Source organism: Lagenorhynchus albirostris, chromosome 3, assembly GCF_949774975.1.
Source record: "Lagenorhynchus albirostris chromosome 3, mLagAlb1.1, whole genome shotgun sequence".
In the NCBI taxonomy this organism is placed as follows: Eukaryota; Metazoa; Chordata; class Mammalia; order Artiodactyla; family Delphinidae; genus Lagenorhynchus; species Lagenorhynchus albirostris.
Genome location: NC_083097.1, coordinates 117,659,357 through 117,687,135, shown reverse-complemented (window position 1 = coordinate 117,687,135; position 27,779 = coordinate 117,659,357). Strand labels below are relative to the sequence as shown.

The window sequence follows — 27,779 nt, the reverse complement described above, 5'->3', positions numbered from 1 at the left end:
TAGGATGCAGTGTTACTTATTTACTATCTTGGCTAGGGAAAGGGAAATTTCAGGTTTTCCACTATAATGTTTCTTACCCTACCAGTCAGGGAACAAATGAAAGGGTTTGACATTGAAGGTTTCTAAGACCATCCCCAGTTTTGGTGATTTGCTAGAAAGACTCATGAGACTCAGCATATAGTCATACTCATGACTGTGAGAATGTAAAACGATACAGTAAAAGGATACAAAGAAAAATCAGCAAAGGGAAAAGGTGCATTGGACAAAATCTGGAGGAAAGTAGATAGAAATTTCTAAGATCCTCCTCCTTGGATTCACACAGAATGTGCTTCATTCTTCTAGCATCAGATTGAAACAACATGTATGAAGTGTTGTCTACCAGCGAAGCTTACCTGAAATCCAGGGGTTTTATTGGGTGCTGGACACATGGGCATCCCCTGTCTAGCATAAACTACATTGTTTGTATATACAGTTTAGGCACAGTAAATGGCCTTTATCAGTTATGAAACGCTGGGGACAGTCTCCAAATCCAAGTCCCAGATGCCAACAAAGGGCCAACCTTGCAAGCAGGGCTTTCTAAGGATAGGAGTCTCAGGCCTGCTATGGTAACTCTTTCCTGCACAGCCCATCCCCTTGGCCCTTGGCCAAGGTGTCTTCACAACAAGATTATCATCAGTAGGACCCCATGTAGCAGGGTGAGACCAACATACAATATTGGCCTCAGTTATGCCCTCCATGGGTCCTAGATTTGGCCAGTTAAACAAATCCCACTAACCGTAAAGGCCTACCTTAGAAAGCCAGGTATCTTCCTGTTTAAGTTTTTGTTGTAACCTTTTCACCTGACCCAAGGCATCAAGTCAGGCACAGCACAACTCTGGCTAGGAAGTTGAAGCTGACACAAATGCCTTGTAGGGCTGAGGCAGTGTCATGATAGCAGGGTACACATGGAAGAAATACAGTCCCAGAGGGCACATGTAGTACCTCTGGAAACAGAGAGTTTACATAGTTAGGGCACCCCAAGCAGGACATACGTTAGTTAGGCAGTACTGGTTAACAGAGACTTCAAGATGGCCTCTAACCATGGGGCCTCCTGCTCCAGGATTCTCAGTTCAGTCCAAATAATTCAGTTCAGTTTTTGGTTTCAAAGGGGCTTCCCAAGGCAGTTGGTTCCAAACAGTTTTGCTTGTGCATGACATCACCTTTTCCACCTCACAGGCATGGACAGCATCTGGAAGTGTTCTGCATGGAAAGTGCAGGAGCTGGAGCCATTCTCTGCTGCCTCATAGTCAGCACTGTCAGGTGTGATTGTGGGCTTAGCAGTCCATTTGAATCCAGAATGCTCACAGCAGCTTGGAAAAGCAGCATGGGGAGTTTTCCTTCAAGAAGAGAGGGAAGCTTCCAGGAAGAGTTCTGAAAAACAAACATTGTTAATGTCCTCCCCACTCTCTGTGCCTCTCCGGGCTGTGTTTTCTTCAGTGTTAAAAAATCAATGTGTCCCATTCAGCAATTATGACTTTATATTTTTTTAGTCATCCTCTCCTCTTACCCAGATCTTTTGTCTGAAAGGGTCATATGCAAGACAAAAGCATTTTCACAGAAACAATTTTTTATATAATTTTTACCATAAAGTCATATCATGTTAAGGAATTTATCATGATGATATCCTGAATTTTCAAAGGTTTTCAAAATGGATTTACACAGATCAATCTCTTTCTGGGGATGGTTGCATTTAACAGTCAAATTGCCTTAATAAGATGTGTGTACTAGGTAAAAGGTGAGGGAAATAGAGTCACACTATCAGTTCATTGATGCAAATTGCAACCAATCTAGAAATCTGAACACAAGTCAATAGCAGTGGAACATACCCCATTGGGGGTCCAGAGTCTGATCTGTCAGGAGTGGGTGGAGGGGGTCATAGTTGCTGTGATGTGCCTTCCCCCAACTTGCAGCTTTCCACAGTACTCACAAATTAGAACTGCAACCATTCTCTGTATATCTCTATCAGAAACAAAGAGCCAGGGCTTCCCTGGTGGCGCAGTGGTTGAGAGTCCGCCTGCCGATGCAGGGGACACGGGTTTGTGCCCCGGTATGGGAAGATCCCACATGCCGCAGAGCGGCTGGGCCCATGAGCCTGCGCGTCCGGAGCCTGTGCTCCGCAGCGGGAGAGGCCACAACAGTGAGAGGCCCGCATACCGCAAAAAAAAAAAGAGAAAAGAAAGAAAAAAAAAAGATATATAGAGCCAGTCAGCACCTCAATTACAGATGGCCCCATCGGTAAATAAGACTTTCCTGTGGGCATCTGTAAGTGGTCCAGATGGTCCAGCCAGCATCCATGTTTTCTCTGTTTAAGGCCCCACAAAGGGGTTTCCTAAATCTGTAACAGGCACAGCATCTGTGTTCCCTTTATGGAGCCTGTGGCTGCTTTCAGTTTAGCACAGCTCATGCTATAACTGAAATGGTGCTTAGAAGATAGTATCAGATTTTCCCTTAGAGTCAGATCTAGGCGATTAGGATCTGTGAGTTCAGAATGCCAAGAAAGCCGGTGGTAGGGGACAGTGGAAATGCTCCCCAAATCCAAGTTCCCAGATAACAGCCAAGGGCCAACCTTGCAAGCAGGGCCTTGTAAGGATAGAGTATTAAGCCTGCTACATTAATTCTTTTCTGCACAGGCTTCTTCCAGGTGATGAGTATATCTATCCCAATTATACACTCAGGGACCCAGGAAATACTCACATGGTAGGTCTGGATGCTTTGGACCCACTCAGAGATGGATTTGGGCCTAAATTCCATTCATCTCTTCATCTCTATAATCCTGCATTATAACTGAAGGACCATTATGGTGTTTTAGGTCACCTCTTATCAGAGTCTGCTCAGGAACTATATTTCACCTTCCTTGAGAAGTCTGGATAATCCACTTTCCCAAGTGCAGTTACCCAGGCAAACAGCTGCAGATCTCTTTAGGAAAGGATAGAAGGAACACTTAGAGTCTTTAGCTGCAGTGGCATTGCCCTTCCTTAAGGAGGGTCATCTTCCCCTTCTAACAGGCTCTGGTATGTGATCTGACATATCTAAAAACAGGGTGAGGGACTGCAATTGTCCATTGCAGTAGCTGTATACCAGCTCTCAAATATCTTTATTAAACAAGTCAAGCAACATTTTATTTGGCTGTCTATCTTTCTCACTCCCAGGAACACCATGGTTTATTAGGCATAGCCACAATCCCTATGTGTAAAAACACCTTGGTTGCCATGATGGTCTTGCTGCTGCCGCAGTAGTTAAATCTACTTTGCCACTAATTATGTGAAGCCATTTGGTCTCTGTTATTCTGAAATCTCATTATCCTCATTCATGCCAGAGAGCTCAGTTCTTTGCCAGCATCAATACCACAAACCCTTGTCTATAGGGGATGGTTACCCACTGAGCTTTACAAAAATGTCAGTCTTTTCCTCACTAGAAGCCTCACTTCTGGGCCATCTTAGGGAACATAATTGTCGGGTTCTCAGGGTTTATACAGTAAACCCATTCTAACATTCCCACCTCTCCGAGCCTTCTGATATTCTCCTCCATACTATGTCCAAGGGTAGTTCATATCTCTACTACATTTATTAGCCATTAATTGTGTCTAATCTTCAAAAAGCCTTTGACCTTTCTGGCCAAAGTATTAGGATCTGGTCCAGGTATCCTTGCCAGAAGCTTAAATCCCAAGTCATGGGCAAGTTCTCCATGTCATTTAATTCTACCAAATCTAGGCTTATATTCTGTACCCTGGTCCAATACCCTCAAAATCCACTCTCACATTTTCCCTGTATCCTGCTGGTATGTATTGGTCAGGCCTTGCAATTCTTTCTGTGAAAGTTATCTCCCCCAGAATGGCGAGTATACTTTTCCATAGGTTATAGCCTAAAAGGAATGTGGATTAGAGGGACAGATGTGGAGAAGAACAAGTGTCACTTTGTAAAGCACCTGCCTCCTAAGTTTGTTGTATGATTTCCAGGAAAGGGGATAGTGCTTTCCTCTGGCAAGTAGTAAAAGTCTGCTTATGTTGGCCTGGAGGAGTCAGAGAGTCAAGGGCTTTAAGATTTTCATGTTCATTTAGCAGCAAATACTGGTATAGCTGGGGAAAGGGCTATTTGATATCTTATGGATAGAACTATGCCTGGCACATAGTAAGCATTATGTAATGTTTTTAAAGTAAAAAGCCACATAATTGACCTTCTTTTCAATTTCAGTATTAATATTCACAACTGCAATGTTGAACATTTAGTGAGCATTCATATGAGGCACATATATCTACATACTCTGTACTCCATTCTGGAGAGTTCCGTAAACATATCTCTCACCCAGTGTGATACTGTGATTTATAATAGGAAATATATATTTGATCTTCATCCTCGGTTTCTGATACGGCTCTTAAAACCCTTGGAATTTCCTAAGTGAAGTGAAGAGAGCAATAAAGGTGTCTCTTGTTATGTTATGTTAATGAGGTGACTTTTGGAAGAGCACCTAAGGATGGGATGCTGGTTGCCAGGAGAACCAAACATGTTATTAGAGGGTTAGAACTTTCAGTCCTTCCCCTGACATCTGGGGAGGGGAGAGGGACTGGAGATTAAGTTTAATCACCAATGACCAATGATTTAATCAACCATGCCTATGTAATGAAGCCTCCAGGAAAACCCAAAAGGACAGGGTTCAGAGAGCTTCTCAGTTGGTGAACACATGGATATTTGGGGAGAGTGGCACATTAGGAGGGCATGGGAGCTCTGTGCCCCTTTCTCCATACCCTGCACTATGCATCTCTTCCATCTGGCTCTTCCTGAGTTATACCCTTTTATAATAAACTGGTAATTTAGTAAGTAAAATGTTTCTCTGAGTTCTGCGCCACTCTAGCAAATTAATCAAACCCAAGCTTTGTGGGAACCTCTGATTTACAGTCAGTCGGTCAGAAGTACAGGTACAGCAGTACAGCAACCTGGGCTTGCCACTGGTGTTTGGAGTCTGAGAAGGGAATCTTGGGACCCTCCAATCCGTAGCCAGTTGGTCAGAAGCACAGGTAACAACATGGGCTCGCAATTGGCATCTGCAGTTGGGGTTGCGGGGGGAGTCTTGTGGGACTGAGTTCTCAACTTGTGGAATCAGGTGCCATCTCAGGGGAGATAGTGTCAGAACTGAGTTGACTTGTAGGATACCCAGCTGGTGTCAGAGCATTGCTTGTTGGGGGTGTGGAAGAAAACCCCCTCTCCTCACATTGAAATTGGGTGCTCAAAACACAAAAGAGTTGACGTCAGTGACGTGGGATTTGCTAGATTAGCCCTGGCTCATGGAAACACGTGGTCTGGGAAGAGAAAGGATGAAAGGGCAGGGGATGAAGAACCTCTGATTCCTGGGCCACATGGTCACCCATGGTATGGAGCAGCAGCTCGCTGTAGTCAGTTACTAAAGGTAAAAGTTACCAGTGGAATCCAAATCCTGGGGAATGGAATCACTGGGTGTATAAGGAAGTGCAAAATAATAAGAAGGATGCTAAACATACAATCCCTTGGTTATTGTTATCTGTAATAGCTAAACTAAAAGTAAAAGAGAATGCTGGGTTAGACCTTGATGCTGGTCCAAACTCAGATTTCAGTGAGTCTGAGCTTGGGCCACTAGCCTCAAAGCTGCCCCCAAGGTAAAAAATGTGCAGGGACAACAGAAAGGCCTCTAAGATCTCTGGTCACAAAGAAGGTAATCAACATGGGGGGGGTGGGAGGGGGAGAGGACAAAACCAAGAAACTCCTGAAGCCAGGGTTATGGTGTGAAGGAATTGTTTCATTTTGTAGATCAGTATCATCAGCTTCCTGAAGAACCTTTACTGAAATGAATCATAACTAATGTGGGGGCTGTGTCTTTGGTTTTGAGTGCTGCAGAGTGGAAGAGCATGTTTGGGTTGATACAGGGCCCACAGCTCACTATGGAACAATCACAGATGACTATATGTGAGTCAGATACACAAGAGGTTATTCCTGAGGGAACAGCCAGCCTGATGGACCAGATAAAAGCCACTGCAAGGTCTGTTTACCCTGAAGTGTTTGTCTTCCTCTATGAATGCCAAGTGGAAAACTTCAGATGAAATAGCTGATATGCTTCATATGCAAACCATGTGGTACTGGCTTTATGATGAGTAGGATATTCACCCGCTGAATATACCTGTTACCCAGGTCATGGTAATTCTGAGGTTAAAGGGGCCCCTTCACATGGGCATCCCATATAATCCTATTGTTGCCAAATCAAAAAAGCGTTCAGGGCTTCCCTGGTGGTGCAGTGGTTAAGAATCTGCCTGCTAATGCAGGGGACACGGGTTCAAGCCCTGGTCCGGGAAGATCCCACATGCTGTGGAGCAACTAAGCCTGTGCATCACAACTACTGAGCCTGGGCTCTAGAGCCCGTGAGCCACAACTACTGAAGCCCACACGCCTAGAGCCCGTGCTCTGCAACAAAAGAAGCCACCACAATGAGAAGCCCGTGCACCCCAACGAAGAGTAGCCCCGACACGCCACAACTAGAGAGTCCGTACGCAGCAACAAAGACCCAACGCAGCCAAAAATAAATTAAAAAAAAAAAAGTTCAGGAAACATCAAATTTGCTCTTAGTTTCCCCTCACTGGGTCTTATAGATGCTAATAAAAACATTAAGTTAATTAACTAGAGAATGGGGAGAGGCCAAGGGGGAAGTCACAGGACTCTTCCCAAGGAGGTAGAAATTTTAAAACAGTTATTAAGGAATAAGATGAGAGACTTCCCTGGTGATCCACTGGTTAAGACCCCGCGCTCCGAATGCAGGGTGCCTGGGTTCGATCCCTGGTCAGGGAACTAGATTCCGTATGCCACAACGAAGATCCCACCTGCTGCAACTAAGACCTGGCGTGGCCAAATAAATAAATAAATAATAAATAGGTAAATAAATACATATTTTTAAAAAAGGAATAAGATGAATTAAGTGAATATCAATAGGAGCAAAACAAAGAGAAAACAGAAAGGGGAGTCACAGGACTCATTCCAGAAGAGTAGAAATCCTTAGATGGTTATTTTAAAAATGGAGTGAATAAAATGGACATTGATTGGGTTAAAACAAAGTTTTAATACAGCACTACCTAAGGTTGTGTGGGCCAAAGGAACCCACTCCCCCCCTTTGATCTCTCAACATTAAAGTTGAGAGAGTCCACTCTATTTACCCCTGTTTGGAGAAATTTTAAAAGTCAGAAGGCAGACATTACAATGAGAAACCTGACTGGAAATTGCATGGGAGAGTGGGCAGGCCGATTTATAAGGTAAAGACTGACGAAAGGGCCAGGGTCACTTGGCTCAACCCCTCACTGGGTAGCCAAAGACTTTTGCACTGGAGTGGGTAAAATGGTCAGGGGCTGGAGAAGAGAAGTTTCCAGGACTCAACTGTGGTACCAAAGCCCATTGGTGAAACCCAATTAGATTAAGATTAGATTAGATTAAGATTACCTAAAAAAGGTAATGGTTGATAGGATTATGAAAGTTAGAATTATGTAAAGAAGTGTGGGGCTTTCTTGGTGGCACAGTGGTTAAGAATCCGCCTGCCAATGCAGGGGACACGGGTTCAAGCCCTGGTCAGGGAAGATCCCACATGCTGCGGAGCAACTAAGCCCGTGCACCGCAACTACTGAGCCTGCGCTCTGGAGCCCGCGATCCACAACTACTGAAGCCCGCATGCCTAGAGCCCGTGCTCCTCAACGAGAAACCACCACAATGAGAAACCCGCGCACCGCAACGAAAAGTAGCCCCCGCTCGCCGCAACTGGAGAAAGCCCGCGTGCAGCAATGAAGGCCCAATGCAGCCAAAAATAAAATAAAAAATAAATAAATTTTTAAAAAAAGAAGTGTGTCAACTTTTCCTGAATGTTTTATGGGAATGCATATTACGAAGGGCAAGGGAACACTTCGCCTACCTAGTATTGTAAAATCAAAACCTGTGGATGCTACACACTACCAAATGTAAAATAGTTGTCTGGTGGGAAGCAGCAGCATAGCACAGGGAGATCGGCTTGGTGCTTTGCGATGACCTAGAGGGGTGGGATAGGGAGGATGGGAGGGAGGAGGTGTGGGATAGGGAGGATGGGAGGGAGGCTTAAGAGGGAGGGGATATGGGGACATGTGTACGCATATGGCTGATTCACTTTGTTGTGCAACAGAAACTAACACGATATTGTGAAGCAATTATACTCCAATAAAGTTCTATTAAAAAAAGAACAAACCTGTGGATGAAGTCCTAATAGAGGCTACAGTTAGGAACATATGAGTTGTTGGAATTACAGTAAAAGTTTGTAGGAGAATCGGTATGTTTGAACTTACTAGAGAATGGACTTGAGGATATGGGGAAGGGGAAGGGGAAGCTGTGACAAAGTGAGAGAGTGGCATGGACATATATACACTACCAAATGTAAAATAGATAGCTAGTGGGAAGCAGCCGCATAGCACAGGGAGATCAGCTTGGTGGTTTGTGACCACCTGGAGGGGTGGGATAGGGAGGGTGGGAGGGAGGGAGACTCAAGAGGGAAGAGATATGAGAACATATGTATATGTATAGCTGATTCACTTTGTTATAAAGCAGAAACTAACACACCATTGTAAAGCAATTATACTCCAATAAAGATGTTAAAAAAAAAAAAAAGAACAGGCTTTATGTGAAGTGCTTGTGTCTTTTTTACCAGATTGTATTTGGGAGATAGACACTGAATCTGACTGCGGAACATTTCCCCTACCTAGTATTGTCAAACAGGAGGTATGTAAATCCACCTTTCAAGCAATATTAATTGGACATGCTAAATGGGAACCAGTAAGATTGCCTGAGCCATACAGTGTAGAATGGAAGCTGGAGTGCTGGTGGGGACAAATTCTCTGTGCAATAGCCCTATGTGGGGCATATACTAGGGCTTATGGCTAGAGCCTGTGAGTGCTTCCCAGTGATGACTACTGGGACTTTGGACAAGAGAATTTCCACTCGAGGGGTGTTTACTCCCTTGGAGTAAAAAAAGACACAAACACTTCCCATAAAGCCCTATAAAGAGCCCTTGCCTGGCTGACAGAGCTGCTTGGTTTGTAGATTCCAAGGTGAATAGACAACATCCTGTTTGGAAGGCCATCACTCTGATGGAAGGAGGTAAAAACAAATCAGCTTGGTGGGCTGAATTGCATGCTGTTTCCTCAGCAGTGATGGAAGGATTGAACAGTGGAAAAAAGCCACTATGTTTGGCTTTTTACTGACTCATGCACAGTGGCCAAAATGATTGGAATCGACAAGAAGATATACCTGTGTGTTTGCTTCAGGTGGCCAACTGGGTCCATGAGGTTGAGGGTTTGCAGCAAGGCAGAGATGGGCTGAATCTAAACATATTCCTCTTGTACCCTCTGAGGCACAAAATGTTTTATCTGCCAACAAAATACACAGAGACTGCAGATAGCTGTGTGACCAACTTCCTGGCGGGAAAGCCCTTGAGCACAGCTGGCTGTTACTGGTAGCCCTATGGGGCTACAAATGGGTCGTGATAGGAATAGACACTGATTCTGGTCTGGACTTCGCTTACCTGGTGGTAAATGCAAATGCTCAGAATATTGTGAGAGAATTGGAAGAGGAGGATATTGCACCAATTTGTATAGCTAACTATCATTTCTTCAGACCAATGACCTCACTTTACAGCCCATAATGTCCAACAATGGGCAGAGAGATATCCTCCTCAGAGTAATATTCTGATAGAGAATTGGAACAGGCAATTAAAACATTGATTGTCTAAAACAGGAGGAGATAAAAGCACGAAGGGCTGGTTTACACATATTCATGGGAATGTGCTCACACTCAACAAGAGGGGGGCTAAAAGAGTGTCCTCACTGAATAAATTTCTCTTGTTTTCCTGGTGGATCTGGGGCAGAAGGGTTGGGGAAGGTGCTGGTATACTTCCTTCTTCATATAACCTCATCTTTTTTTTTCTCCTACTTGTTGCATTGGTCATAGGACAGGGCTGCAATTACAAGGACAGGAAACATGAATGGATTCCTAAGCAAGGAACTATAACTATGTTTTTAACCTTATGTCAGAATTCCCAAGGGCCTAATGGGGCAGGATGTACCTTCACACCATCTGGCAAAATTGGGATTAACAGTGAATGCCACTATATTGCCTGGTGGTAAAGATAGCCCACTAGTTCTGCATCTATGTACCTTACTCTATGGGAACAGAGTGGACAGAGGAAGAAGCACTTGCTAGAGTAGTACTGTGGTCTGCAATCTACACCAGCATACTGGCTGAACCTAATGTCCCTTCCAAAGGTAGAAAAGTTTGGGATAAAATGGAAAGAAGAAAAAATAGTAGCTATTGGTAAAGGAATGAAAAATGGGTTATGTAATGAGGGAAATTCAATATTACATTAACACCTCGGAAGAGGCTCAGAGCAAGAGATGATACCCAGACTTTCTTGTTACCAACCCTCTAATCTTATTCCCTTTTACCCCATGGCATATAGGCCAAACCATTAGCCACCACTCATGAATAAGTGCTGTTATGGACTGAATTATGTCCTTGTTGAAAAAGATATATCGGCATCCTAAACCCCAGTACCTCAGAATGTAACTTCATTTGGAGATAGGGTCTTAACAGAGGTAATCAAGTTAAAACAAGGTCATTAGGATGGGTCCTAATCCGGGATGGTTGATGTCCTTATAAAAAGGGGAAATTTAAACACAGAGACAGACACGCATAGAGGGAAGACCATGTGAAGAGAAGGGAGAAGATGGCATCCACATCCAAGGAAACAGAAATGGAGCAGATTCTCCCTCTCAGCCTTCACAAAGAACCCACCCTACTAACACCTTGATTTCAGACCTCTAGCCTCAAAAACTGTGAGACAATGAATTTCTATTATTTAAGCCACCCAGTTTGTGGTACTCTGTTATGGCAGCCCTAGAAAACTAATACAAATGCAAATACATACCTCGGGCCATCTTTCTTTCCAAGAAAAGTGAACAGTCAGATGTACCACTCAAGGTTCTTTCCTATCAAGGGAAGAGAGGCAAGATAGGTGAAGGGGATTAAATAGTACAAAGTACTAAATATAAGATAAATAAGATACAAAGATATAATGTACAGTAGAGGGAATTTAGCCAATACTTTATAATAACTTTATATGGAATATAATCTATAAAAATATTGAATCACTATGTTGTACTTCTGAAAGTAAAATGATATTGTAAGTCAACTATACTTCAATTAAAAAACAAAAAGCAAAAAACAAACCCATAAAGGTCTTTCCTAGCATGAGGAGTTCCTTTCTCTTCTGCCCTTCCGAGCCAGTCCTGTGGGATGTAATACATTACTAGTCTCCTTATGGTTTGTGTCAGAGTTCTGTGAGGAAATATTTTAAAATTAGGCTCAAATTTTCCCTCTTTAGTGATCTGATCACAGGGAATGAGCTGATCATTCCCTTCTCTACTAACTATTCTAGGTTTCTTTTCACCTTCACTAGCATGTCTGCTGGTTTTGGTGGCTTATCTGGTGGTATAATACAGACGTTCATCCGCAATAGATATGAGCCCTTGTCATCAAGCCTTTTCAATATGGGATTGTTGCATATATCCAATTACCAATAAGGCCATAGATATAGGTTGAAAGAGAGGTGGTAATGCAGGAGCAGTAGGTGTATTGCCAGTATAAACCGTCCACTTATGAAACATATTTATGCTCTCCAGACCTGCTCACGTATGATCTTGTATTACTACTTCCACTTGAAGATGGAGTGCTGCTACACATGCTACAATTTTATGGTTTGATAAATCAGGTAAATTATAGACACCTCAGATCACATGTTCACTTTGTGTCCCACAGTCAGGGGTTCAGTCTCTACCGTGGTCCAATAGCAAGCCAGGAGCTGTGTTACTGAGTTGGGATCTCTAAGAAGCAGACTCTGAGATTGAGTTAAAGTAGGGTATTTTCTAGGGAGTTCTTTGAGATTAACATTCATGGGGAGAGCTGACAGAGGCAGGATTCAGCAAAGAGAGAAGTGGGGAACTCTGAAGCTAAAATGTCCCTTTAGAGTTGTGCTGAGCTAGCTGAAATGGCTAGGTCTTTATATTTCCACATTGATCAGTCATTGGATGTGGGCTGCCCTGAAAAGGGTGTGACAGCTGAAGGATGCCTACTGATAACACTCCTGGCATTCCCAGAATCAAGACTTCCATGGAAAGGGAATTTGAGTGGTGCATGTCCATGTCCTTATAGTCCACCTTCTGTGCCTCTCAGATCCTTTTCTTCACACATATTTGGGGAGCAGCTCCTTCATGGTTCTGCTGGTCTTCTCTTCCTGGGGGAAACTTAGAAGAGAAAGTTTAATGGGATGACCTATAGTCTCTACCACTGAAACTGGTTTCAGGGTTAGAACTGATAATCATTGTCTCCCTTCTCTACTATCCATTCTAGGTTTCTTTTCACCTTCACTAGCATGTCTGCTGGTCTTGGTGGTTTATCTGGTGGTATAATCCAGACGTTCATCCCCAAGAGATATTAGTCCTTGTCATCAAGCCCTTTCAATATGGGATTGTTGCATATATACAATTACCAAAATAACTGGGCTAGTGTGTACCAGGAGGCACTCAAGTGGGTCAACTATGTGCCAAACATATTTTTCCTTGAACCCTGTGTGTCACAGCAGCCCTACTTCCTCCTGATGATCAGGGTCAGTTTCCCCTGTCAAGCTGGTGTCTCCTCTCTTGTCTGCTGGACACTGGTCATACGGAACCGAAAGGATTGAGGATATAGCTTTAGCTTATAGTATAGCGGGAATCATGCAATATCCCCTGGTGGAAATGTTTCCCTTTAAGGACAAGGACTTCTAACTCTGCAGAGCCCAGAGTTTCAGAAAAGGGAAGCACAAATTCCCCAAGCAGGTCATTGAGAGCAATGTTAACTGAAGCCATTCCTGCCATATAAAGTAAAGGGCTTAGTGTTTGTCTCTATTGCTGGCATATTGGAAATTTGGATGTGGAAGCACCTAAATCAACCTTGGTAAGTGAGGTGCTTGAATAGCTTTTATCTTTGCCACTGTGGCCTCTTTGTTCATCTGCTCATCATGCCAGCAGTGGTTTGGCTGATGAAAGAGTCTGTCTGATGTCAAAAGGATCAATAATTTTGTCTATTCCAATGTTTAGTGACTCTTTCTTGGTGGAATGCCCTCTGGTGGCCATTAACTTATTAACATATACTTATCACATTAACTTATTAACATATACTTATCACATATAGGTCTTCACACTTTGTGTTTACTCCCATATATTCATCATGCTTCTAATCCATTACTCCTTGTACCCAATCTTCCAGCTTTCCAGGATCCCAAGATTTTATTCTCTAATACCTTTATTCAATGGGAAAAAAAGCAAAGCTCTTTTTAAGAATAGTTGGATACATGTCTGGATCAGCAGAATATAGAATAATTTTGTGACCTCTTGTTATTTCCAGAAAGCAAGGATGCTTTCAAAATCATAGGTTGGGTCAAAAGTCCACAGCAGCCAGTTTGAGGAGTCTCCTGCTGGCCAAGTTGTGATAAGTTACTTGCAAAAATGGACCAGAAATGTATACTTGATTAAAACAAGTTAAGTCCATAGATGCCATGAATATGTAATGATACTAAAAAGAAAAAACTTGATTATTTCTTTTATTTAGTTTATTTATTGATCCTTTTGCCAATACTTCACTGTCTTGATTATTGCAACTATACAAGATGTCTTGAAAAATATATATATATATATTTGCTTGTCACTTGCCAATTTCCACAAAACAGCCTACTTGGATTTTGATTGGAGTTCCATTTCTCTAGAGATCATTTTGGTAACTGTGAACATCTTAAAAGTTTTGAGTCTTCAATCCATGAACATGGCATATTTCTCCATTTATTTAAATCTTCTCAATTTCTGTTTGCAATGTTTTATAAGTTTCAGTGTGAAAGTCTTGCACATCTTTAGTTAAATCTATTCCTAATGTATCTTTTTGATGCTATTATAAATGGTAGCGTTAAACTTTTATTTTCCATTTGTTACTTGCGATTATATATAAACATAATTTATTTTTATATATTAGTCTTATATTCTGCAACCTTGCTAAATCTACTCATTAGTCCTAGTAGTTTTCTTGTAGGTTCTTTAGGATTTTCAACATATACAATTAGGTCATCTGTAAATAAAGACAAATATTTTAAATATCTGTGCCTTTTATTTATTTTCCTGGCTTTTTACATTGACTAGATCTTCCATTATAATGTTGAACAGAAGGAGTGAGAACTTTCTGGCTTTGTCTCTAATATTATGGGGAAGCATTCAATATTTTACCAGTAAGTATGATGTTAGATTTAGGATTTTAGTAGGTTTTTTTTTAAACCACAATGAGGATGTTCCCATCCTCTAGTGTGTTGAAAGTTTTCACAAAATGCATTTTGAATTTTTCAAAGATTTTCTATGCATTTATTGAGATGATCATATATATGTTCTTTATTTTGTTAATATGGTGAATTACATTGATAGTTTTAATTTAACAATACTATGTTTATCATTTAGGAATTTCATTCCGTTTTGACTAACATAAAATTCCCACAAATCAGCAAGGGGCTTATTTCTCTCCTGGGAGAGTCTAGAAATAGGCAACACAAGGACAGTATGGCCACTCAACAATTGCAATAGGGGAGCAAACTTACTCATTTGTTTGTTTTCTTTTGCTGCAACATGTTATGACTCAGGAAAAACAGAGTCACTGGAAGTATTAGGAGAACTATGTGCTCACTATAGAAATTAGACCTTTCAAAAGTGAGGAGAAGAGGTAATCAGAGGATTGGAGAAAGTCTCTAAACACAATATTCTGAAACAGTGGTATGAATGGACAGTTTTGAGTTTTCAAGGAAATTCAAACAGCTGTGCACATCTATCCACCAAAGTAGGACCATGAAGGGTGAGCTCATGGAGATGTTTGTGGAAACTGCTACCTCTGAGGTGACTAAAGTGCTTGTGATTGGCTCAGGGTTGATGTTATTCTGCAAAGACAGTAGTCAGGAAGATAAGCTTGAAGTTTGGAACTTCTGAAAAGTTCTGGATCTGTCAATCGGCTACTTCCACATCATTTTGAGATTAATGGCTTCTTCATTTTTGCATTTCAAATCTCATGTAGCTTCCTCTTTTGTCTAATTCTAACCATACAGCAAGAGGATTCTAGACAATGTAATTCTAAGCTTCATATAACATAATCCAGCACAACCATCATTACCCCTAACTTTCACCCTCATGGTTCCAAGTTCTCTCTTTTCAACTTGAATTGTTGTGTCCAACTTAAAGGAGGAGCAAAGTACAAAAGGTTAAATTACTGAGTCTGATGAAACCATCTTTTTTTGATAATTTTGAACATTTTTTATGTATATCAACTACTTATTAACCAAAACAATTGTTATATACTACACTAGCCACAAAAATGCTGAAGATACACTTCTCAACAGTTAAGGTCAATAACCTGAAAATTTCTAAGTTTTCATGGTAAGGAAGAAGGGTAGAATAGCTACCAGGTAGGCAAATCCCAGTGTCTGCCACAGTAGGCCAGAAAGAAAATCCCAACAAGTACCAAAGTCAATATCCCGAGGACCACGTGCATTGCATATAGTGGAAATTAATTAGAAACAATAACAAAGCTAATTTCAAATACACTTACTTGCATATTAAAAAATACACTTTATTTCAGTCTGAGATTTCACAATGGAAATGAGACAATATACATAGGTGAACCACAATGAAAATAATACATTTTGAAAGTTGTGTGAAATAGCTGAAAGAGTACTGGGAGCAAGTTATTGCCATAGAGGTTTATATTAGAAAATGAAAACTATAAAATATGAGCTAGGGGATCACTTCAAAGATGAGAGACACACTGATAAAGCAATTCTGTATTTATAACATTTGAAACATTTCTCCTCTGTTATTGCTTTCCTTATGCCTAACAAAGAAGAGATGCATCTGAAGGTTTTCCCACATTGATTACATTCATTGGGTTTCTCTCCAATGTGAGTTTTCATATGTTTTTGGAGTATTAGGGAAAACTAAAGGATTTTCCACATTCTTCAAATTCCTATCTCCCAGTATGAGTTCTCACAAAGAATGAGAAAGACCTGAAGGTTTTCCCACATTCTCTACATTTATATGGTCTCTCTTCAGTGTGTGTTCTCATATATGCCCTAAAGTGTTAGGAATTATACTTTCCCACACTTATTACACTTATATGGTTTCTCTCTAATGTGAATTTTCACACAGCTTTGAAAGAATTAGATACAAGATTGTCCTACACTTCAAATACTAATAGGATTTCTTTTCAGTGTGAGTTCTTACAAGTTTCCTAAGTGATGAGGAACAGCCAAAGGCATTCCTGCATTTCATATATTCACAGTGTTTCTCTCCAATTTGTGTTATCACATGTACAGTAAAATGTGAAGACTAAAAGAAGGACTTGTCACATTGTTTACAATTATAGGGCCTCTCTCCAATATTTGTACTCATGTGGTTACTAAAAGAGGAAGGGAACTGTGCATTCCTTACATGTGTAGAGCTCATATCTGGTGTTTTCTCATTTGTAGAGTAATCTTTGAAGAATAAGTGAAGGTTTTCCCACATTCCTTACATTCATAATGCTTCTCTCCAATTCGAGTTCTTATGGGTACTTTAAGGGATGTAGAAGAAATAAAAACTTTCTCACATTCTTTTACATTCATTGGGTATATTTTCAATATGAGTTCTCACATTTGCAACTAAAGGATGAGAGACAATTGAAGATTTTTCCACATTTTTTACCTTCATAGAATTTTTCTCCAATGAGAGTTTTCACATTTTCTTAGAGATGAAAGAAATGGAACGCTTTTTCGCATTATATAAATATGAAGCCTATCTCCACTGTGAATTCTTACATGTATAGCAATGCATGAAGAATGAACAGAAGCATTCCTACATTTTATATATTCACAGTATTCTTCTCCAGTGTGAATTTTCACATGAGCCCTAAGATACAAAGAATAGCTGAAGAGTTCTCTACATTTCTTACACTGTTAGAGTTGTGTCCAGTGTGTCTTAACAAGTGAATGATTAATGAAGGCTGTCACACAGCTAGTGAATTCACAGGATTTCTCTTCAGTATGAGTTCTCTTGTGCACATTTAAGTGCAAATTAAGAAACAGGCTGAAGGCTTTTCCATATTGATTACTCTCATTATAGTTCTCTCCAGTATGAAATGCCTTCCACATAGTAGATATTAACGTCTTTCTGAAATATTTTCCAATTCGATTTTATTCACAGAGATTCTCCACCATAAGAATTCTTAAATATCTCTCCTGTGTCTGAAACTGATCTGTGTCATGGCAAAAAGGATGATAATTACATAATAGGAAGCTTTTCACATTGTAGATGAAGTAGTATAATACTAAGTTAAGGTAGACCATGATAAGTAAAGGCTGTATATTCTTATTCATAGAGGAAATACCTCCCAAAATGTTACAGGTAAAAAGTCAATTTAGGACATAAAATGGAATACCAAAAGATACAGAATTAAGCCAAAAGAAAACAGAAAACAAAAAAAAAGGAGTGAAAACAGAGAGTGTGAATTAAAAAATTCAATAGACACAATTATACAAATAATTATATTAAACATAAATAGAATGCACTCTCCCATTACAAGGCAGAAATGATAATACTGGAGAAAAAAAAAAGATCCAACTCTATGTAGTTTACCAAAGATGAACTTAAAATATAAAGACAGGATGAAAACAGATATATTATACAAACCCCAAGCATAAGAAATATGGATGACTCTATTAATATCGGATTTAAAGTATCACTAGAAACTAAAAGGGATGTTTCATAGTGCTTAATGTCAATTCAACAAGAAGATAAAATAATCCTACTGATGTGCACATCTAACAACAGAGCTTCACAATACGAGGTTTAAAAAAATGCTAGAACTGAAAGAAGAAACAGACAAATACACAGTTATAGTTGAAGAATTAATATTTTTCTCTCAGTAATTGATAGAACATGTAGGAAAATGTGGTAAGGATAAAGAATATTTAAACAACATTATCAAAGCAATTTGGCTTAATTGATATTTACAGAACACTACACACCACAACTGTAGAATACGCATTTCCTTCAAGTACACATGCAAAACTTATCAAGGTAACCCATATGTTAGATAACAACAACAAAACAGCAAAACTCAATACATTTCAAAGGATTGAAATTGTACAGAGTAAGTTCTCAGACCAAAACAGAATTATTTTGGATATCAAAAATAATATCCCTGGATATTTAGAAATTAAGCAATACTTCTAGTTAAGCAATAGATCAAAGAAGAAATCAACAGGGAAACTGTAAATAAAGCCAAACTTAATGGTAATAAAATCACAATGTATCAAAATTCATGAAATGCAGCTCAATTAATGCATAGAAAGAAATTTATCTTTAAATTATATATTTATATATTTTAATCTGTATTAGAAAAGAGTCAATGATCTAAGCTTTCAGAGAAACTAGAAAAAGAATAGAAAACTAAACCTGAAGTAGGTATAAGAAAAGAAATAAAAACCTATGAGTGGAAATCAATGAACCAGAAAACAGAAAGTAATAGGAAAATAACAAAGACAAGGTTGGTTTAAAAAAAGAAAGATTAATAAAATTGACATACTCACTGCAATACTGATAAAGGCAAAAGGAGAGAAAACATGTTTACCAATAACTAGAAGGAAAGAGGGGTACCACTACAGATCCTAAATATATTGAAAAGATAATAAAGGAATATTATAAATAACTTCATGCCAGTGTATTAACATCTTGGGTAAAATGGACAAATTGTTTAAAAAACACAAATTACCAAATGACACAAGAGGAAATAGAAAACTGGAATTGCAGCATATCTATTTAATAAGTTCAATTTGCAATTCAAAATTTCCCCACAAAGAGAACGGTAGCCACACACGGCTTCTGGTAAATTCTATCAAATACATAAAGAAGAAATAATAAATATCTTACACAACCTCTTTCATAAAAGAGAGGTGGAATAAACAATCGTCAACTCATTTTATGAAACCAATATAATCCTGAAACTAAACCTGACAAGGGGATAACATGAAAAAATACAGAGAGACAAATATCCCTCATGAACATAGACGCAAAAACTCTCAACAATGAAGTTGCAAATTTTATCCCCCAATAGATAACATTTTTCACACTGCTGCATGCCACCTGGAAGAAAAACATATGAACAGTTTGCCTGATGAATCACAGCCATACAGGTACTCTTCCGTTCCCAGTCTGCAGGACTCCAGTTTGTCAGATCTCCTTGGATCTTTGTATTCTTCTACTGTTGCTGCTGCTAGCTCATATTCAGAATGGAGATGGACTTGATTCAGATCTCACCACTCAGATTTCAGCTGTGACTACCAAAACTACTGCTATGATGGCCATTTGAACTGGCAAGATGGAAACTACCAAAAGGACCAGAACTAGGGTAAGGCAAGCGTCTCAGAAGCAAAATTAATGGGTCACCCAAAAACTTAGTAGTAAAGATAGATACTACTTAATGCAATATTCTAAAAAGTCAAACTTAATGAAATAATTCATGATAACAAAATATTAATATTTTAAATAAAGACAGGATCCAACCCTACACTTGCAGAACTTGGCCTCACCCTAATTCCAGCCCTGACACATCCTGATATCAACTTTATTGTTTCCTGAGCCCACTGGGGAAAAAAGGACCAAGTCTGGTCTACACTTCCCTCCCCTGGGCTGCTCCTTCAAGGCCAAGAGGGCTACTAAGCTTCTAGATCCAATAATTCTGGCACTGTTAAATTTACAAAGAGAAACATCCTTCACTTTGCAAATATAATCTATTTTAGGATATGTTAGTAATGGCAATTTTATTTATTTTCATTTTATTTATTTATTTTTTATTTTTTTTTGCGGTACGTGGGCCTCTCACTGTTGTGGCCTCACCTTTTGTGGAGCACAGGCTCTGGACGTGCAGGCTCAGCAGCCATGGCTCACGGGCCCAGCCGCTCCGCGGCATGTGGGATCTTCCCGGACTGGGGCACGAACCCATGTCCCCTGCATCGGCAGGCGGACTCTCAACCACTGCACCACCAGGGAAGCCCAGCAATTTTATTTTTTAATTTTTAAGATCACATTTCCTTTTTCCATGCAAATTTTTATTTTTTAAAATTTTATTATTTTTTTTGGCTGCGCTGGGTCTTCGTTGCTGCGCGTGGGCTTTCTATAGTTGTGGCGAGTGGGGGCTACTCTTCGTTGCAGTGTGTGGGCTTCTGATCGCGGTGGCTTCTCTCTTGTTGTGGAGCATGGGCTCCAGGCATGCAGGCTTCAGTAGTTGCAGCATACGGGCCCTAGAGCACAAGCTCAGTAGTTGCGGCACGCGAGCCCTGGAGTGCAGGCTCAGTAGTTGTGGCACATGGGCTTAGTTGCTCTGTGGCATGTGGGATCTTCCCGAACGAGGGATCGAACCAGTGTCCCCTGCATTGGCAGGTGGATTCTTAACCACTGCGCCACCAGGGAAGTCCCAGTAATGGCAATTTTATGACATACACTTATGCACTAAAGGGAAAAATATCTTTACAGTGTGGAAAAGCTATGGAAAAGCATTGTTAATCTGGTATATATCTCTGCATATATACCAGAGATGCACCTCTACCATCTACTAAAGCTACTCCCCTAGACACACACATACACACACACTCAAATGTACACATATACAAACATACACAAATACACAAATACTCTGGGTGAAGCTAAGGAGTTCTAAAACTTCTTGAGGCAATTCCATCATGTAACATGATAGATTTTTATTGATTTTTCATGATTATGCTGATAACCTGGAAGGAATGCTCTTTTCAAGGTATTCCAGATCAGTCCAAGAAAGACATAAGTAGGAAGACTTTGGAGATGCCTTTAAATTCTACACTTTACCAATATTTGTAAAGTAAGACAGGAAAGGAGTAATGGCTCCTGACACACTGAGGCCTCAAAACACACATCTCTGTGTACTGAAAATGCTGTTAGGAATTTCTGATCCTTCCATCAGGCATATTCTACCAAAACATGCAGACTGCTGATCTTCTTATGAAGATTTTCAGGACTCATATTTAGTCAATTTATTTTACTAAGTAAAATTTTTGGCTGTGCCACTTCCCTGCCGGAGAGGGAAACAAGTGTTCTAAACTTCCAGTCATCTTGTAAGGACACCACTGATGCAGGTTAATAGTATAGCTGGCATTTATCAGGTCACTTTCTCATTCTATTTTCCAAAACTCAACTTTTTGGGTTGCTACCAACTAGGTAGCAACCCAAATGTTGCTATTAGTCAAATTGTATGTTTGTATGTATGGTATGTTTATATTAGTCAAATTGTATGTATGGTATGTTTATATTAGTCAAATTGAGAAATGACTGAATAAAGATATAAAGTCAGCCATAGTAACTCAGAGTACTGTCCCTTGATAACACCTAAGGGAAGGTAAAACTATTTTTCTGACAAACATCTCATACATCTTAAACAGACAACATAGGACATAGGTCAGACAACTGTGTAAATCAACCTTACTCACGAGGAGGAGAGATGTGTCAGCTTGGAATGCATTTGTCTGTAATCAACAGAAAACCTGACTACAGTTGTTTAATCACATAGGGGTTTATTTATAAAGTGCAACATAAAGCCTGGGAGAAGGTAGCACAGAGGTGTTGCAGCAGCTTGACAATGTTGTAAGAAATTCAAGGGCTTTCCATCTTATCATACTTAGTATATAATCTTTGTTCTATGGTATTCATCTCATGGTTGCAAGTTGGCTGCTTCAACTCAAGGCTTACTCATCAGTACCCATGCCAGTTAAGAAAAAGGAAAATGGGCAAAGTCCTAAGGAACATGCCACCTCAGATTACCCCTTTCAAAAATATTTCCCTTAATCCCAATTCCCAATTATACTTTTACATCAGTAGCAATAACAAAGTTATATGACACTCCTACCTGCAAGAGATTATGGGAATATGAATATTTTGGACTAGAGTAGGGGAAGGAAAAGAAAAATGGGCTTGGAAATGGCTTTGTTGGTAGCCATTTGTATTCATGTCTTATAGCTGCTGTAACAAATTACCATAAACTTAGTGGCTTAACAACACAAAATTATCTTACCGTTCTGGAGGTCAGAAGTTAAACTGGGCTAAAGTTAAGGTAGAACTATATTCCTTTCTGGAGTCTTTAAGGGAGAATACATTTTCTTGCCTTTTCTAGCTTCTAGAGGCTGTCTGCATTCCCTCATTTTTGGCTCCCTTCTATCTTCAAACTCAGTAATGGCTGGTTCAGTCTTTTTCACAGAACATCACTCTGATACTGACTTTTCTGTTTCCCACTTCCACTTCTTATTCAAGGCTCTTGTGACTACACTGGACCCATTTGGATAACCTAGGGTAATCTCCTTATAAGGTTAGCTGATTATCAACCTTAATTCTATCTGCAACTTTAATTCCCCTTTGCCACATAACATAAGATATTCACAGGTTCCAGAGATTAGGACATAGATACTTTGTGGGGCCATTATTCTCCCTACCACAGTCCACCCTCTTGTCCCCAAAGATTCACATCCATCCCACATAAAAAATATATTTAAGGTCCTCAAAGATCACATCTCATTATAGTATCATCTCAATGTGTATGCCTAGTACAAATATTGTACACCTGTGACATCATTGGCTTTCTCTCCAGAACACACTTTCCTAATTTTAGCATCTTTTACAATCTGAATAGGCTGAGCATTTCTCAAGTCATCATATTCTGGTTCCTTTTTGCTTAACAGTCCTTCCCTCAATCTATTTCATTCTTCTCACATTTTACTATAAGCAGCAAGAAGAAACCACGCTGTATTTTCAACCCATGCCTCCTCAGCCCAAATCTCCTCAGCTAAATATCCAAGTTCATTGCTTACAAGTCCTTTTCCTCCCACATTTCCACTGCAGGACACAATTCAGCTAAGTTTTCAGCCACTATGTAGCAAGGATTCTATTTCCTCCAGTTTCCAATAACATTTTCCTCATTTTTTCTGAGCCCTCATCAGCAGTGACTTTAAACTTTTTTTAAAAAAAATTATTTATTTATTTATTTTTGGCTGTGTTGGGTCTTTGTTGCTGTGCATGGGCTTTCTCTAGTTACGGCGAGCAGGGACTACACTTCGTTGCGGTGCACAGAGTGCGTGGGCTTCTTGCTGCGGTGGCTTCTCTTGTTGCAGAGCACGGGCTCTAGGCACCCAGGCTTCAGTAGTTGTGGCTCGAGGGCTCTAGAGCGCAGGCTCAGTAGTTGTGGCACACGGGCTTAGTTGCCCCGCGGCATGTGGGATCTTTCTGGACCAGGGCTTGAACCCCTGTCCCCTGCATTGGCAGGCGGAGTCTTAACCACTGTGCACCAGGGAACATCCATATTACTACCAAGTCTCCTAAGGTTTTGATTTAGGTAATCTATAAGGCAATATATGTTTTCTCCACCATACTCCTTACTTCCCTCTGAGTCTTCGCTAGTAGAGTTATTAACATCTGTATTTCAACTAACAGTCTGTCCAAAGCAATCTAGGCTTTTTCCATCATGCGCTTCAAAATTCTTCCAGCCTATGCCTGCCACTCAATTCCAAAGCAATTTCCATATTTTTAGTTATTTGTTACAGCAGCACTCCACTTCCAGGTACCAACATCTGTATCAGTCAGGGTTCAACCAGAGAAACAGAACCAGCAGGAGATATATATTAAGAGATTTATTGCAAGGAAGTGACTTACTTGGTTGGGTGAGCTGGCTAGGCAAGTCCAAAATCTGTAGAGCAGGCAATTAGAAAGAGCAGGCTGGAAGTCTGGGGCATAAGAAGCTGCTGCCCACAGTCAGCCTTTCTTCATCTCAGGGAAGACTCAGCTCTGCTCTAAGGCCTTTCAACTGACTGAATCAGGCCCATCCAGATCATCTAGGATATTCTCCCTATTTTAAGACTAACTGATTAGCAACCTTACTTCCTCTGAACCTTAATTTCCTTTTGCAATACAACACAGAATATTCACAGGTTCCAGGGATTAGGATGTGGATGTCTTTAGGGGCCATTACTCTGTCAACCACACCATTCTATAGTATCCACTTATGAGGCTCCTGGAGATAGAGGAGTCCTGACAACAGAGCTGATTATTTCTTCAAATCATTCAACTCCCTCACCAACATATCCTTTACTAAGCTTTCTTTGGTTAAGTAATATTAATTCTACAATGCATTTTCTTTCAAATTCCCTATTAACCAGAACAATGTCATCATCCAAAGGCAAGCAGATATTGGGATGCTGTGTCATCAAAAGCTCCTCTAGGCCCAGAATTTGGAGCTCACTTGAGAATTCATCTACAATAGCAAGGGACAATTGCAGGCAATGCATTACTTGGTCACGTCTAAAGAACTCCTTAAACATAGTCAACCTGGTATCAGTAAACTCTTTAACAGGATCACAACTTCAGTTAGATATAAGGAAGAACTTACAAGTATTTTCAACATTAATTTAGATGAGAAAGAATAGATGATAAATATATACTTGCATGAGATAACATATGCAATGTTTCAGAGTGAAAGTCCAATGATTACAAGTGTGATTTTTGAAATAAATAGCATGAAATTATACATATTGCTGCCTATTGGTAAAACAAAAATCCAAACAGAGCTTGGAAGAAATTGGACATAAGTAAATATAAATTGATTCCACTCCAAACAGAAGATGGGTTATAGACAAGTCTAACTGTGTAAATAATAAAAACTTAAAAAACTTCCAGTAATTAAAAAATGAAGTATGATAAAAAGGGATCAGACATTTTTATGTAGTGTCATATAGTGAGAAATGTACTTTTAAACTTAGAATTACTTTTATTCTGAGAGGCTAACTTTCATATTATCATTTAGAAATAAATACTAAAAGTTTAATCAGAAATATGAAATTTCCTGATATAAAACTTTTACTAACAATAGTTGTAAAAATAATTATAGGACAAACAGGCCAACAAAACAATGAGTAGTATTACTAAGAAAAACCAGAAAAGAAGAAAAACAAGTAGCATTAAAGATTACTACTAGGTTAGAAAAGGGAAAGGTGTAGGAGACAAAACTAATGTTTGCATTGGGGAAGTTTTAGATACCTAACTATTCTGGAAGGTTGAACTTCTTTCTGACTTCCTCCCAAGGTCCGATTCCAGAATATTGGGGAAGACAGGCTTCAAGAATTTGAACTCATTACTCCCAGAGCCTCCCGTCAGACACACCTCGTACTGGTAGCTCTGGGACAGGGTCCCCGTGCCGCTGACGTCCACCAGGTGGCCCGGAAAGTGGCCCTCGGGCACCGAGCAGCGATTCACCGAGGCCCCCCCGTCCCTCCTGCACAGCCGCACCGCGACGAACAGCAGCACCGAGAAGACGAAGAGCGACGACACCGACGCCAAGGCCACCACCAGGTAGACGGTGAGCGGGGCGGCCGGGGCCGCGTCCGCCGCTTCCGCTTCCGGGGCCGGCAGGTAGGGCTGCGAGAAGCCGTCCACCAGCAGCACGTGCAGCGTGACGCTGGCCGAGAGCGGCGGCTCGCCGTTGTCCTTGACCAGCACCAGCAGCCTGTGCTTGGCCGCGTCGCGCTCGCTCAGCAGCCGGGCCGTGCGCACCTCGCCGTTGTGCGCCCACACGCCGAACAGCCCGGGCTCCGTGGCCTTGAGCAGCTGGTACGACAGCCAGGCGTTCTGGCCCGAGTCGCCGTCCACCGCCACCACCTTGGTCACCAGGTAGCCCGCCTCGGCCGCCCTGGGCACCAGCTCGGTGCAGGGCGCCGAGGCGTTCTGCAGCGGGTACAGCACGAAGGGCGCGTTGTCGTTGTCGTCCGCCACGAGCACGCGCACCAGCGCCTGGCTGCTGAGCGCGGGCGAGCCGCGGTCGGCGGCGCCCACGCGGAACTCGAACGCCCGCAGGGCCTCGTAGTCCAGGGACCTCAGGGCGAACAGGTGGCCGTTGTCCGGGTTGATGGACACCAGGGAGGCCAGGGGCACGTGCGCGTCGAGGGGCGGCAGCAGCGAGTAGGTGACCTGGGCGTTGGCGCCCGCGTCTCTGTCTGTGGCGCGGACGCTGCCGATGTGCAGGGCGGGGCTGTTGTTCTCGCGGACGGACAGGGTGTAGGAGGTCTGGGTGAAGGCGGGGGCGTTGTCGTTGACGTCGGACACCAGCACGGTTATGTTGTGCTCGGTTTTCAGTCTCGGTGTCCCCATATCTGTGACGGTGATAGTGATATTATATTGGGCTTTACTCTCTCTGTCCAGCGCCCCATTTGTTACTAGGGTGTAGAAGTTCTCTGCAGATGGTTTCAGGAGGAAGGGGAGATCATCCTGGATGGAGCAAGTCATCCTTCCGTTGTCCCCTGAATCTCGGTCTCGAATCCTAAACAGGGCCACTTCTGTCTCGGGGGAATTTTCAGGAATGGGGTTGGTAAGTGATGAAATAGTTAGTTCTGGGGAGTTATCATTAACATCCATCACCTCAATGGAGACAGAGCATTTTCCAGAAAGTCCCCCACCATCAGACGCATCTATATACAGCTCATATGAGGATATTGTCTCAAAATCTAGTTTTTTAATTAGTCGAACTTCTCCTGAAATGCTGCTTAGCTCAAAAGTTGTGCTTATCTCTTGAGAACTATCAAAAAGGGAATATGATATCTCTCCGTTTGTTCCAGTGTCCAAATCCCTAGCTGAGACCTTGACAACTAGGGTGCCTACAGGGCTGTTCTCTGGGACCTGCACCTGGTAGTGCGTCTGTGCAAACTCAGGGGCGTTGTCATTAACGTCCAAGACCAAGATTCGGACCTGGGCGGTGCCAGACCTGGGCGGAGAGCCGCCATCCAGCGCTGTGAGGGTTAATCTGAGCTCGGCCTGCTCTTCGCGATCCAGCTCTTTGTCCAGCACCAGCTCTGGGTATTTCCTGCCGTCCCCCCAGTTGCGGGTGGAAACATGGAAGTAAGAGTTGTGACTGATATTGTAGTTTTGGATGTTGTTGTTGCCCACGTCCAAATCCTGGGCTGTTTTCAGAGGAAACACGGTCCCAGGAGGGCTAGTCTCTAGGATTTTCAGCGTCATTTCTCTTTCAGGAAACTCAGGAGAATGATCGTTTATGTCTCTCACCAGTAGCTCAGCTCGAAATACTCCCAGTGGTTTTTTCAGTAACACTTGGAAATGCATTACACATGGATCTGTGGGGCCGCACATCTCTTCCCGGTCCAGTTTCTCACTTAATATCAACTCCCCAGTCTGTAGATCAAGCTGCAGCCAGGGTTCGTTGTCCTCGGAGACCACCCGGGCTTCTCGCGCAGCTAGCTCCTCCACTCCCAGCCCCAGGTCCTTAGCAAGATTGGCCACAAAGGAGCCGCTCTCAGTTTCCTCCATCACGAAATAGCGACGGGATTCCCAGCCTGCTAGAGCCACTCCCAGCAAGAGAAAGAGAATCAGGACTTGCCTTTGTTTAGGAAAGCGCTCCCCTCCGGCCTCCATCTTTACTCCCACAAACGCCTTTCCAGGAACAGGGGCCAGCTCTATCTTAGGTAGCAATGGGACTGAGACAGTGGTGAATCTCCCAGTGGGTAACCTGTCCAGAAATGTCGGCGAGCAGCATTCCCTGGAGTTTTTG

The 27,779-nt window shown here is 41.5% G+C and overlaps 1 protein-coding gene across 3 annotated transcripts; it reads right to left on the bottom strand.

The window, feature by feature from the left end:
* Positions 1–387: 387 nt before the first annotated feature.
* Positions 388–27,779, bottom strand: LOC132517148 (protocadherin beta-15-like). 3 transcript variants are annotated; one of them, XM_060143796.1, is made up of 3 exons: positions 25,385–27,779; positions 10,987–11,047; positions 388–1,410 (listed from the first exon to the last, which is right to left on the bottom strand). In XM_060143796.1, the coding sequence occupies exons 1-3, from the start codon at positions 27,641–27,643 to the stop codon at positions 1,379–1,381; spliced, it is 2,352 nt and encodes a 783-aa protein (XP_059999779.1). In that variant the 5' UTR covers positions 27,644–27,779; the 3' UTR covers positions 388–1,378. The 3 variants fall into 3 exon arrangements, with proteins under 3 accessions (XP_059999779.1, XP_059999778.1, XP_059999777.1); XM_060143795.1 differs by lacking the exons at positions 388–1,410; positions 10,987–11,047 and adding an exon at positions 12,344–12,361 and having other exon boundaries at positions 25,262–27,779; XM_060143794.1 differs by lacking the exons at positions 388–1,410; positions 10,987–11,047 and adding an exon at positions 21,647–24,479 and having other exon boundaries at positions 25,267–27,779.

Bases quoted from the DNA above. Each gene is read 5' to 3' on its own strand.
- LOC132517148 (XM_060143794.1), bottom strand. From the start codon at position 27,643: ATGGAGGCCGGAGGGGAGCGCTTTCCTAAACAAAGGCAAGTCCTGATT. The intron at 24,480-25,266 runs GTTAGGTATCTA...TTGCTATTGTAG, and splicing joins AAGTTCAACCTTCCAGAATA to ATGAATTCTCAAGTGAGCTC.